Source organism: Lates calcarifer, unplaced genomic scaffold, assembly GCF_001640805.2.
Source record: "Lates calcarifer isolate ASB-BC8 unplaced genomic scaffold, TLL_Latcal_v3 _unitig_1437_quiver_3083, whole genome shotgun sequence".
NCBI classification, from domain to species: Eukaryota; Metazoa; Chordata; class Actinopteri; family Centropomidae; genus Lates; species Lates calcarifer.
The window spans coordinates 1-12,555 of NW_026115516.1; the positions used below are offsets into that span (position 1 = coordinate 1).

At 36.8% G+C, this 12,555-nt stretch overlaps 1 protein-coding gene and 2 long non-coding RNA genes across 5 annotated transcripts; 1 reads left to right on the forward strand and 2 right to left on the reverse strand.

The window, feature by feature from the left end:
• The first annotated feature begins 283 nt into the window (after positions 1-283).
• On the forward strand, positions 284-969 carry LOC127139351 (uncharacterized). 3 transcript variants are annotated; one of them, XR_007809549.1, is made up of 3 exons: positions 284-318; positions 536-608; positions 644-969. It is a non-coding gene; the product is annotated as an uncharacterized LOC127139351 (long non-coding RNA). The 3 variants fall into 3 exon arrangements; XR_007809550.1 differs by having other exon boundaries at positions 286-352; XR_007809551.1 differs by lacking the exon at positions 284-318 and adding an exon at positions 358-388.
• Positions 970-1,052: 83 nt separating this feature from the next.
• On the reverse strand, positions 1,053-8,254 carry LOC127139352 (uncharacterized). Its single transcript, XR_007809552.1, has 3 exons — positions 8,033-8,254; positions 6,900-6,963; positions 1,053-4,638 (listed from the first exon to the last, which is right to left on the reverse strand). It is a non-coding gene; the product is annotated as an uncharacterized LOC127139352 (long non-coding RNA).
• Positions 8,255-8,839: 585 nt separating this feature from the next.
• On the reverse strand, positions 8,840-11,989 carry LOC108888990 (lymphatic vessel endothelial hyaluronic acid receptor 1). The gene is made up of 6 exons (XM_018685252.2): positions 11,842-11,989; positions 11,139-11,304; positions 10,832-10,971; positions 10,300-10,680; positions 9,869-9,947; positions 8,840-9,690 (listed from the first exon to the last, which is right to left on the reverse strand). The coding sequence occupies exons 1-6, from the start codon at positions 11,924-11,926 to the stop codon at positions 9,489-9,491; spliced, it is 1,053 nt and encodes a 350-aa protein (XP_018540768.1). The 5' UTR covers positions 11,927-11,989; the 3' UTR covers positions 8,840-9,488.
• Between the last annotated feature and the right edge of the window lie 566 nt (positions 11,990-12,555).

Genomic DNA, 12,555 nt, shown 5'->3' on the forward strand with positions numbered 1-12,555 from the left:
TGTGAAAAAAGTCATAGTCTAGTAAGGCATCAAAAGCGGTCAAAAAGTCATAGTCTAGTAAGGCATCAAAAACGGTCAAAAAAAGTCATAGTATAGTAAGGCGTCAAAAAATGTGAAAAAAAGTCATAGTATAGTAAGGCATCAAAAACGGTCAAAAAGTCAAGTATAGTAAGTGTCAAAAAGTGAAAAAAAGTCATAGTATAGTAAGGTGTCAAAAATTGAAAAAAGTCATATAGTAAGGCTCAAAAACGGTCAAAAAGTCATAGTCAAAAGCATAGTGTAAATCAAAAACGGTCAAAAAAGTCATAGTATAGTAAGGTCAAAACGGTCAAAAAAGTCATAGTATAGTAAGGTGTCAAAAATGTGAAAAAAGTCATAGTATAGTAAGGTGTCAAAAACAGTCAAAAAGTCATAGTATAGTAAGTGTCAAAAAATGTGAAAAAGTCATAGTATAGTAAGGTGTCAAAAAATGTGAAAAAAGTCATAGTATAGTAAGGCATGTCAAAAAAATGTGAAAAAAAGTCATAGTATTGAGGTGTCAAAAAATGTGAAAAAAGTCATAGTATAGTAAGGCATCAAAAACGGTCAAAAAGTCATAGTATAGTAAGGTGTCAAAAAATGTGAAAAAAGTCAGTATAGTAAGGCGTCAAAAAATGTGAAAAAAAGTCATAGTATTGTAAGGTGTCAAAAAATGTGAAAAAAGTCATAGTATAGTAAGGCGTCAAAAACGGTCAAAAAAGTCAGTATTGTAAGGCGTCAAAAACGGTCAAAAAAGTCATAGTATAGTAAGGTGTCAAAAAATGTGAAAAAAAGTCATAGTATAGTAAGGCATCAAAAACGGTCAAAAAAGTCATAGTATAGTAAGGCATTAAAAAATGTGAAAAAAAAGTCATAGTATAGTAAGGTGTCAAAAAATGTGAAAAAAGTCATAGTATAGTAAGGTGTCAAAAAATGTGAAGAAAAAAAATGTGAAAAAAGTCATAGTATAGTAAGGTGTCAAAAAATGTGAAAAAAGTCAGTATAGTAAGGCATCAAAAAAGTCATATCTTAAGGCATCAAAAACGGTCAAAAAAGTCATAGTAAGGCGTCAGAAAACCATAAACCTAACTAACCTAAAAACTACAAAATCATTTGCTAAAAACCGTAACCCTTACCTCAACCTCTGGCTGAAAGTATTCACTTGCATACGACATTAAACAGACCGGCAAAATATTCAGTATTCACAAGTATTTATTTGAGTAAGATGATACTTTATCACAGTCCCACAACGGGGGAATTCAGTATTGCACCAGCAAAAATAGAAAAGGGCATTATATATACAAGACCGTATGTAACAACGTATAAAACTATACACAATATGGCCAGTATAAATAGGACAATGTACACAGTAATACATTGGATTTGAGTAGTGATATTGCAGTTTGAATTTGCAAAATACTAATATGAAAATCTAACCTAACCCACCAACACTGTGTAGAGGTGTGAGTCTGTGGAAAAGCGAGTTAAGATAGTTCCTTCGTCTTCCTTCGTCTCTGCAGAAGGAGAGGACGACAGCAGCTGAAGACCTGAAGTGGATGAGAGAAAACAAGTGTTACAAAGCTGTTAATTAGATGAAAAGATCTCGATCACGTGAAAACACTGTTTTTCCTCTACCATCTGTAATGGAGTCATGGGCACATTTTCCAAAGTCTCAAAGATGTTCTTCTTTGGAAGATGTGCTCATAACTACATTAGCCCTAACTCTAACCAGCTCTAAGAGATGTTTCCTTGTGGTCAAATGTCTGTCATTATCTTTGCTGTGATATGTTAAGTGTTGTCTGTGTATCTTTCTAAACTTTTGCATTTCTCTATTTTGTAACTAAAATTATACAAATCATTTTAATGCATTTTAAGAAAAAAACATAATGTTTTAATTTTTATACTTTTTTTTAAGGCTTTTTCCTTTTAAAAGGTTTTGCACTCATTGCTCAGATATAGTTAAGGATTTTTTGATTAGTTTTCAAAAAGTTTCATACTTATGTTTTACTTTTAAATATATATTTTCAAAGGTTTTCACTATATATTTAAAGGCTTTATACTTGTTTTTAGACTTACTGGTTAAGGTTTTGTACTCAACTTTTTATGGGTTTAATACTTAATTCTTAGACCTATGTTAAAAGCTTTCATAGATATAGATATATACACTTTTGTCTATGTAAAGCAGTTATACTATGGTGTTCTGAGTTAGTCACACCACAGAAAAATGTGCTATTAGCCACCCAGCTAAATTTGAATGGTTAAAAAACATCTGCAAATATATAAAATTAGGTTTCAAAATCATTTAAAAAACAAGGAGCTCTCTCTGCTCTGAGACACTGGGGGCGTGTCCGCTGAAGGTGCTTAAAGCACCCACAGTGACAGTTAGCATCCTATTCTGTAAATGTTTGGGCCACTGAAGCTTTTTGTTTTTGTTGATTAAATGGCCTGTCTTCAGTAGTAAGGCATCAAATTAATAAAAAATAAAAAATCACAGTATAGTGACACCTGTCTTTAAGGAGTCAAGAAACAAGTGTGTTTATGCAGTCATATTACTGATGTATATAAAAGTAGGTATAATGATGTTACACTGATAATAAACTCACTTTGTTGTAACTAGTGTGTTATTATGGCTACAAGTGAGTTACTGCCTCAGTGTAACCAGTATTTTCTAACATAAATAATGTTTTAATAGACAAATCTCTGAGTTTGCTTTGCAGACTTAAAAGGCTTTAACCTTATTTATCAAACCTGTTTTATGAGTTTTATCCTTATGTTTTAGAATTATTCCTTTACAGTTTGAAATTTATTGTTAAATGATTTCATACTTACTTTTTAGAACTATTTATTTAAGGTTTTACATTTATTTTTTACACATTTTTTCAGGGTTGGTTTTATACTTAATATTTAAAGGTTTTCAATTTATTAAATTATTTTAAAGTTTAATACTTACTATTAAAACTATTTACTAAAAGGGTTTCTATTCTATTCTAAACTAAGGTTTTATATTTTCTGTACATATAGTTTTCCATATTTTTAAAACTTTTTTGCAGCTACATTGTTGAAAAATACCAATTAATACTAATTACAACAGCTAATTAAAGCAGCTTTAATTTGTTCCAGGCAAGAGGTTTTAAAGTGTCAAACTGCAGCTGAAATAATGACAGAGTCAGACTGAAAAGAATAAACTAACACTGACCTTCTGGAAATGTCTTCACATCTGCCTCTTCTCTCTGATTTAATGGCTGACGTTTGAATCCTGTGGAGAAAAACACAACAAACATTAATATAAAGATGTGACTGTTAACACATCAAAATAAAAGCACGGAGAGTTTCTGGGTATTGAATTTCCAACTGTCAAAAGATAGTGAAGTAAAGCCACTAAATCTACAAAGAAACCAGAGTGTGGGCTAACTGGTTCTGGACTAATCAGAACTAGTCCAAGAGTTGAATTTGCTCTCTACACAAAGACAGAAGAAGCCACGCTGACTGGAAAAGTGACTCCACCAGCTCCTGACGTTCACACAACAGCAGTGGATGGAAATGTTTTCTCCAAAGTCAGTTAAAATTTGATAGAAGCCAAAATGAAGCAAGAGTTTCTAGTGTGAAACCAAACTGAATAAGTTCTCCACATATTTATGATTTACTGTACTATTGAGAAAGAGAGAGAGAGAGAGAGAGGGGGGAGACTGAGATAGAGAGAAAGTATGAGAGTGAGTGAGAGAGAGGAGGAGGCAGAAAGAATTAGAGAGTAAACCTGGGTACATAATTGGTCTGAGAGTCGACTCTAGACTCTGGTTACTGGTGGTAAATCTTTTAGTGTGTGGTGTGCTGTGTTCGTCACATCACAAACTATTTGTGAGCAAAACTGAAATCTCTGTCGCCGAGTGTGTGGTCTCTCACATTCTCTGATAAGATTTTTAAAAATCTTTTAATGTGAGCCAGGCTTAACAGAGCAAAGGAGAGGGAGAAGGAGCAAGCACGAGAGAGAGATGTTGAAATTCTTCATTTTCTTTGACCTGTACATTCACGAACTATGTAAAAAAAAATTAATAATGAATGAGGTCTTTTGGGACAAATCAAACTATTCAGACTGAAGATCAATTACTGAACATAAACAGTTTAGTGTCAGTGCTCTGTGTTGGACAGTTGATGTAAAGCTGTTTGTGAATTACCTGGAGGCCTCTGTCCTGGTCTCAAGGAACTTCCTCATTGTACAAAGACTCTTTGTGATCGTGGACTATGTCTCTGTGATCGCGGACAATGTCTCTGAGATTATGGACAAAGTCTCTGTGATCATGGACAATGTCTTTGTGATCGTGGACGATGTCTCTGAGATCATAGACGCTGTCTCTGTGACCATCAACAATGTCTCCATGATCGCGGGCAGTGCCGTCAAATCGGTGACCCCCGTCTCCGCCGATTCTATCGCAAGGTCTCTACGAAGCATGGGACAATGTCTCTGATCATGGACAACGTCTCTCTCATCTTTGACAAGGTCTCTGCGATCATGGACAACGTCTCTGATCGTGGACGATGTCTCCCTCATCCTCAACAATGTCTCTCCGATCATGGACCATGTCTCTGCGATCGTGGACGATGTCGTGGACAAAGTGGTGACACCTGGAGGAAATCAAAGAGAAACATAAAAAGGAAAATGATCAGTACACTACTACCTATTCCTCATCAACAGTTTAACCACCAAAACACAGATAAACATTCATCGTTACAGCTGAACCACAACATTTAACAAACATTAGAGGCTGTTTCAGAAAATCAACAGTTGACTGTCATCACCTCCTGAAGAACAACAACAAATATTTGGGAAAAAGTCAAATGATTATTAATTGTGTGTCTATCAATTAATCATGAAGCAGTCATGTATGTTACTGTGAACTGCACAACAATAATAAACACTATCAGTCAACTTTGAATGCAGGATTTTAACTTGTGTTGTTTATTATACTTCAGTAAAAAGTCTGAGTATTTCTTCCACCACAGACGCTCACACACAGAATCATTACTTCACATTTCAACCTTCTTCTTATTAACACATATTGAAAATGTCTTTGTTTTGTTTAATTAATAACAACCAAATTTACAAAAGTCTTAGCAGCAGCTTCTGTGAAAAATGTTAAGTCAATAAGTGCAGAACTGGTCGTTATAAACTGTAAAGATAATTTTAAAATCACCCTCTGACCAACTATTAAAATGAACACACTAATGAACAACTCACTCCAACAGTTTATTTGTAGACTTGATATTATTTTGTATAGTGTAGTCTGGTGTGTCTAGCACATGCACATAATTAAGAATTTGTGATCACGTACAATAAAAACTGAAGTTAAGATATTTTTCAGTTCCATTTTGACTGATCCTCAACAATAGCAGTTGACATTTTTATACCTTACTATACCATGACATTTTTCACATTTTTGATGCTTTACTATAACGTGACAGTTTTATTTCTATTTTAGATTACTATTACTTCTGCATTGCTTTTATATTACAGATTACTTTTATAGTTATCTCTAATATTCGATTACTTCGTCCATATTCATTTTCTTATTACACTATTCACAATAAGTTAGGGATATTGTTATTTACATGAGTGCCCCAATATGTAAGGCACACTGTACACAGTGAGACCATTACGTGGAAAACACAAAAAGAGGTGTGTCTATCACCCCAATACAATTGCCTCCCTATCCCAAAAATCTCTGAAGTGTATGTATGACATCCACTGAGCCTCTCACAATATCCCTAACTTATTGTGAGTAGTGTTGGACAGTTGATGTAAAGCTGTTTGTGAATTACCTGGAGGCCTCTGTCCTGGTCTCAAAGAGCTTTCTCATTGTACAAAGACTCTCTGTGATCGTGGACTACGTCTCTGTGATCGCGGACAATGTCTCTGAGATTATGGACAAAGTCTCTGTGATCATGGACGATGTCTTTGTGATCGTGGACGATGTCTCTGAGATCATAGACGCTGTCTCTGTGACCATCAACAATGTCTCCATGATCGCGGGCAGTGCCGTCAAATCGGTGACCCCCGTCTCCGCCGATTCTATCGCAAGGTCTCTACGAAGCATGGGACAACGTCTCTGATCATGGACAACGTCTCTCTCATCTTTGACAAGGTCTCTGCGATCATGGACAACGTCTCTGATCGTGGACGATGTCTCCCTCATCCTCAACAATGTCTCTCCGATCATGGACCATGTCTCTGCGATCGTGGACGATGTCTCTGCGATCGTGGACGATGTCGTGGACGAAGTGGTGACACCTGGAGAAAATCAAAGAGAAACATAAAAAGGAAAATGATCAGTACACTGCTACCTATTCCTCATCAACAGTTTAACCACCGAAACACAGATAAACATTCAACATTACAGCTGAACCACAACATTTAACAAACATTAGAGGCTGTTTCAGAAAATCAACAGTTGACTGTCCCATATGACAAGAAAAAGCATCACATCTTTAAGAGTCAATAACAACAAATCTTCAGGAAAAAAATAACTAGATTGTTTATATGCATATAATTTCTATATTAATTGTCTGTCAACTAATCACTAGAGGAATCATGTATATTACTGTGAACTGCATAATAAAAACTTTAACTTGTTAATTTGTACTTTTAATTATACTTCAGTCCACAGACAGAAAATTAACTCACAACTATTTTGAGGTTTTTTTTATTACTATTATAACTAGTACTATTTTCTGACATTTTATAGACATGATTAATCAGTTATTATTATATTCAGTACTAAACTCATTAAATACCAAGGATTTTAGCAATAGGATTGTTACTAACAATAATTCAGCTCATCACCACTTTTTTTTTTTTTTTTTTTTGCGTAAATCTTTAGGACACATACCTGTTTGGTTTGTCAGGTGAGAGCTGGTGTTTCTGTCCAGGCTGCAGCGGCTGAACCAGTAAACCTGGAAAACACAAGTACAACACTTACAAATAACCTAATTAATAAAGAATAGTTCATCTCTAAAACCTGAACAGTGTAGACGAATACAACACTGACAACTGAACATGAGAACCTTGAGTTTTGAGGTAAATAAATTAGGGCTGAGGCGATTAGTCCACATAATCGACGACGTTGATTATAAACATTCGTCAACGCGGAATTTTAGTGTCGAGGTTTCTTATAAAACCAGAGACTTTATAAGAGGAACCACGTTCACTTGTTACTGCAACGCACTACAATAGGTGCGGTGGGCAGTATCACCTCCACTGAATGCAATGACTGTATTGCTGATGCAATGTGACTAGTCGACTACCAAAATAATCTTTAGCTGCAGCCCTAGAATAAATTATGTTACTAGATTATGACTTTATTGATCTCAGAGAGAAAAGCAATTTAAAAAATAATTGTAATAATAATTTCTAACAGCTTAAAACTTATGAAGGGGCGGCTAGGGACATGTTACTGCCACAAAGTTACAAAAACACACATGACAACAAAGACGAAAAAAACTGAGTCGCAAAATGATCACAATGAGATGGTTAACTGCCACACTGAAACACAAAATGACCATGAAAAGACGTTAAATGACCCGGAGTAGGCACAAAACTACAAAGACACAATACGATGCAAAACAACCACAAACAAGCCATAAGAAAATGTAAAACAGCCGGCTAGAGACACAAAACGACGAAATACCACCACAAATAGACACAAAATGATCACATCGGCATGATAATCCGCCATAAACTGACCAAGCTGGAGCACAAAATTACAAAGGAGTAAAATGTCTGCAAAGAAACTGTACAGATATGCAAACGGAGTTGTAAACAGACAGACAACTAAACAGTTACCACCCTCCACAACTCATGCCAGGTACGCTTTAGTCACAGAAACACATACACGCGATATAAATGGCTAAAAATTGGATTTAAAAAATTGATTATGCTAATGCTAACGCTAACCCTCGCCGGTAATGCTAACGCTCTCCGATAACGTTAATGCTAACGCTAGCCGCTAACTGTCTGCCTTACCTTCGCGCCGCAGGCGTGTTCAGCGTCGAGTCTCACTGCTGTTCGACAAAAAAACAACTCCAGAGTTTGTTTAGCATCCGAACCTCTTCATAAACGTGAAAAGAGCAGCTCCAGAGTTTGTTTTAGCATTCAGACCTCTGCGGTAACGACGTTTTACACCGTACTGGCAAACGGGGTTTAACGGTTCAAACTTGGTTTAAATCTGTTTTCCTACTTCCTCTCTCCGCCTCTCTTCGCTCCTCCCAAGAGGTCGTGGCCAATGAGGAGACACGTTGCGACCAATGACGACATATGTCAGCTAGCATTTTCAGAACACTGATTGGCCGGGCCATTCTGGCCCGCCTAACAACCGCCTCTGATTGGTCTTAAAATTTACCACCGTTGTTGGTTACAGCAGCGTTATTGCCCCTGATAGTGATTTTAAGGGTCTCAAATGTATTCATTTACTCTATTTATTTAAGTATTATCAACAGTTTTTAACAGCCCCTCACTGGCGCCTGTGGGCGACGGAGGGGAAGATGGTACTACAGGTCCCGCTTCATCACCGCGACCAGCTCCATCCGTCATCATCTACATGATGAGGATTTACCACACTGAGACAGTTTAAATAAATAAAGAATAAATAAATAAATGTGAATGGACGAGAGGTTTAATGAACTTAAGTCACCGTAGACTGTATATAAAAAGATAAGACACTGCACAGGTCACATTAACTATCACATATAAAGTAAATATCCAACAAATTTAAAATACCCTGAAGAAAACTGTTGGGAGATATGAAAAATCACCTATCAGCAAATCCATATATTAAAACGAGCAAGTCTGTGGCCACTTTATTAGGTACACCTGTAAAATCTCATACAATTCAATACAACTCTGCAATAAATTCTACATATACAAAGCCAATTTGTTGACATTGCTATAAATGTATACATTTAATTATATGTTTATTACTAAATGGTGGTGTCACACTGAACTATATTATATTTTCATACATGAGGAGGCTAAGTTAAAAAAAACAGCAGCAACATTAAAACATATTTAATTAACACCTCTGTGAACATTATAAGCTTTTCAAATTTTAGGTTTTATGGCAGAGCTGTCGTATTAAATTGCATTAGTGTACAGATCTGCCTGGTAATGTGTAGATGTAACTTAAGAATTTCCACTGCAGGACACTGTTGTCTAACATGGATTCTCTGGAGCTGGAACAAAACATTTGTCCTCTCAAGAACAGAAACAAAACATGCCATGTGACAAAAAATTAAGCAGGTATATTTTAAAGATAATTAGGGGAAATTCATATGTTCATACAAACACAGGAAGAGAAAACCTGAATAACTGTAGCTTTTCAATCTCAGTAAATTTAATACATTTACTGATATTTAACAGGTAACACTGTGGCTGTAATTCATTTAGTACACGCTAGAAAATCCCCCACAGAAACATCATAAAGCTACTCTAAAGAGTGGGTTTTAATGTTTGGATTCACACACAGTGTGATATCACTAGAGTACTTCCTGTCTGATTCATCATATTCATCGTCTTCCTCTGCTCCATGTTGACTATGTAGGTCCATCTCACTGTCAGTGTGCTTCCACATCTCTGTCTCCGTGTCGTCGTTCTGCTGCCCCGGAGAACAAAAGGTGAAACTATTCCTTTTCCAAAAGGAGAGAAAAAATAAAAATGTTAGTATGTTGTTTAAGATCAGTTTGTAAAACAGCCTTCACATCACAATTTATTCTTCTATATTCCAAACTAAAGTAGCTGTTTCCAAATCACTATTACTCGTGTTTTAAGAGACAGGATTTTAAGTATTTGGAAAACATGACTCACAGTTTGTAGTACCACACAGCGCCTGCTGCTGTCAGAAGCAGGAGAATGACGACAAGAATGATGAGTGCCGTGGGTACCGCTGGAAAATAAAGAAAAACATATTAATGTTCGCCACAAACTCTGTCCTTTTCATATTATTTAGCTACTTGCACCAGTTTAAATGGAATCTGAACACAATTAATCTAGCGTACCTTTACATTCACCTCAGATTGAGAGGTTCTGTTTTCTGTATATCTGTATTTCTGTACATGAACATTTCCTAAGTGCTCAGACTCTGAGCCCAGCAGAATTAATTACCACACATGGCTGCAGGGGGCGCTGTGGCTCAGCAAGGTTACACTGTGCTGCTTTCATTGTAATTTAGAAAAACATAAAAGTGTATTAATGTGTGTGAGTCAAACTGACTGAAGACGAAGAAGACATGGCCGTACCTCCTAGAGGAAGTTTTTCGGGGCTTGGAGACTGAGGCAGCACCGAGAAAGATGAAACAGAAAAACTGGAGGAATGAAGAGAAGTAGAAAAGGCAGATGTGATGACAGCAGGTTTTGAGGTGGAGAAAGGTCTCAGAGAAGTGGAGGTGGAAGAAATCCCAGGTGAACGTGTTGTCTGGACCAGAAGAGTAGAAGCTGAAGTGAGAGATGTCTGCTGCTCGGGGGATTTTATTGTGATTGGCTTTCTGGAAGGTGCAGCCTCGGTTGTTGATTTAACCGGAGTGGTCGTAGGTGTTGAGGTTTGGGTCAGTGCTGTCGGTGTAGTGGGAGACGTCGAGGTCTGAGAGGCAGGTTTGAATGTTTTTGTAGTTTCCTCTAAATCTGTAAGTGGTGAAGAAAAATCATACATACATCTTATTTATTGAACTGATGTTCAGCATAACCTTCAGTACCTCTTGCAGATGATCAACATTGCTGCTGGTAAGGAGGTCAGTAGTTAGAGCTGTGATGCACAGATATAATATATAAGTACCTGAGGCGCTGAAGCAGTAAGCACCAAACTTTGACTCTGCTCTTGCGTACCACAGCACCAGCCCAGTGTTGCCCTTTCCACACTTTTCCTCAGATATAAGTCGTGGGATGACTGCGATCTTTTCAGCTATCCAGCCATATCTGTTCAAATAACACACAAAGTGTTGAGAACATATTAATGAACTGATGAGGGCATCACTGGAAAGGGGAATGACGCCCATTTTAAGGTGGAGCTCCGAGTCCATACACTTGGCAAGTACTACACATTTTTTTTTACACAGCAGTCACAAACTATGTTTTCCACCGACCTGCACGTCTCCAGGCCTCGCAGCACTGCATGCTCCATCTGGTCTTTGGTCGCTATGGTGACGTTGAGATAGAGACAGGCAGCTCTGGCAGCAGTGAAGTTCAAAGTGTACTGTCCTCCCTCAGGGATCATGAAGACTCCAGCAACTCTTTGACTTTGAGGGATGACTGACATTTTTATTAACAAAAAAAAAACAGAAGAGGAAAAAGAAAGAGAAAACTGTTAAAAACCATGCAGCACTATCAATATGCCTGTAGACTGGAGTAAATAGAAAACTTATATCTGTGACATTTAAAGGGTTACATAACATTACATCTAAAACTGCATCTAACCTCACTCTAACATCATTATATTCTGTAATATGAACAGTAAATGTACAAAATACAGTAAACACGATCACACCTGGTACAACAAAAATAAATAGTATTTGACATTTTCTGTGTTTATCTCATGATAATCTTTAATAAATGTACATTATTGATGTGTGTCTGTCACTGTGACCACAGAATTCACTTTTTCAATAAAGAAGAGAGCAGAGGTCAGAGCCAAGATATTCCTTTAACCATAAGAGAGCATGCTGAAGAGAACAAACTTCTTTTTTTTTTTTACACAGTCATGCAATCAAATTGACTACATTTTCACACCAGCACATGAATGTTGGTAGAAATGTGATGCTCCACCTACGCCAGAAACAAACAACTTACCTTGAATTACGCTGCATTCAGAGGCAGGAAACAAGGCTGCAAAACACAGAAGTAAAAACTGAGCAAAAAGCCAAAGTCTTGCCATGTTTTGTATAAATTAGAAATAAAATAACTGAAGTGGTGGAAGGTACAGAACCAAATAAAGCAAAATGCAGGGGAAAAGCCTCAGAGCAAATGTGGATAAGAGGAGGAAACAGGAAGGTGGAGGTCAAATCTGCTTGATGCCCCGTTACAAGATAACACCCACATCCACATCAGAAAGACCTTGACAGTAGCTCTCAGTGTGTTTGATCCAAACGTTGTTTTGATTGTCACATTATGGGTATTTCTGACATTTATAACACCACCTAACCTGGTTAAAAATAAAACCAAATTGAGGATTTCCAGGAAATATTAAAGCAGGGTGACAGGAAACATGAGCTTTAATTGGTGTTGTAAGAGAAATAAATAACAGACGATGCTGCTTTTAACATCATTAAAGAGCTGATGAGTCATGTGCCTGCTTCTTTAATCAAGCTGGTGCCCTCACAGCCAAATACAGATAAAGCAATATTTTCTTTATATATATTTTTTAAGGTTTTCAGTGGTTTGGAGATTTTCTGCTTTGCCAGCATCTCTTCCCAGAGATATGTTTGCTCTGACAGTCCAGTCGGAAAGGGAACTTCCTCCACATTGTTCCAGTGCTACTGTCTATCTTTTTCTGTCTTTCTCTTT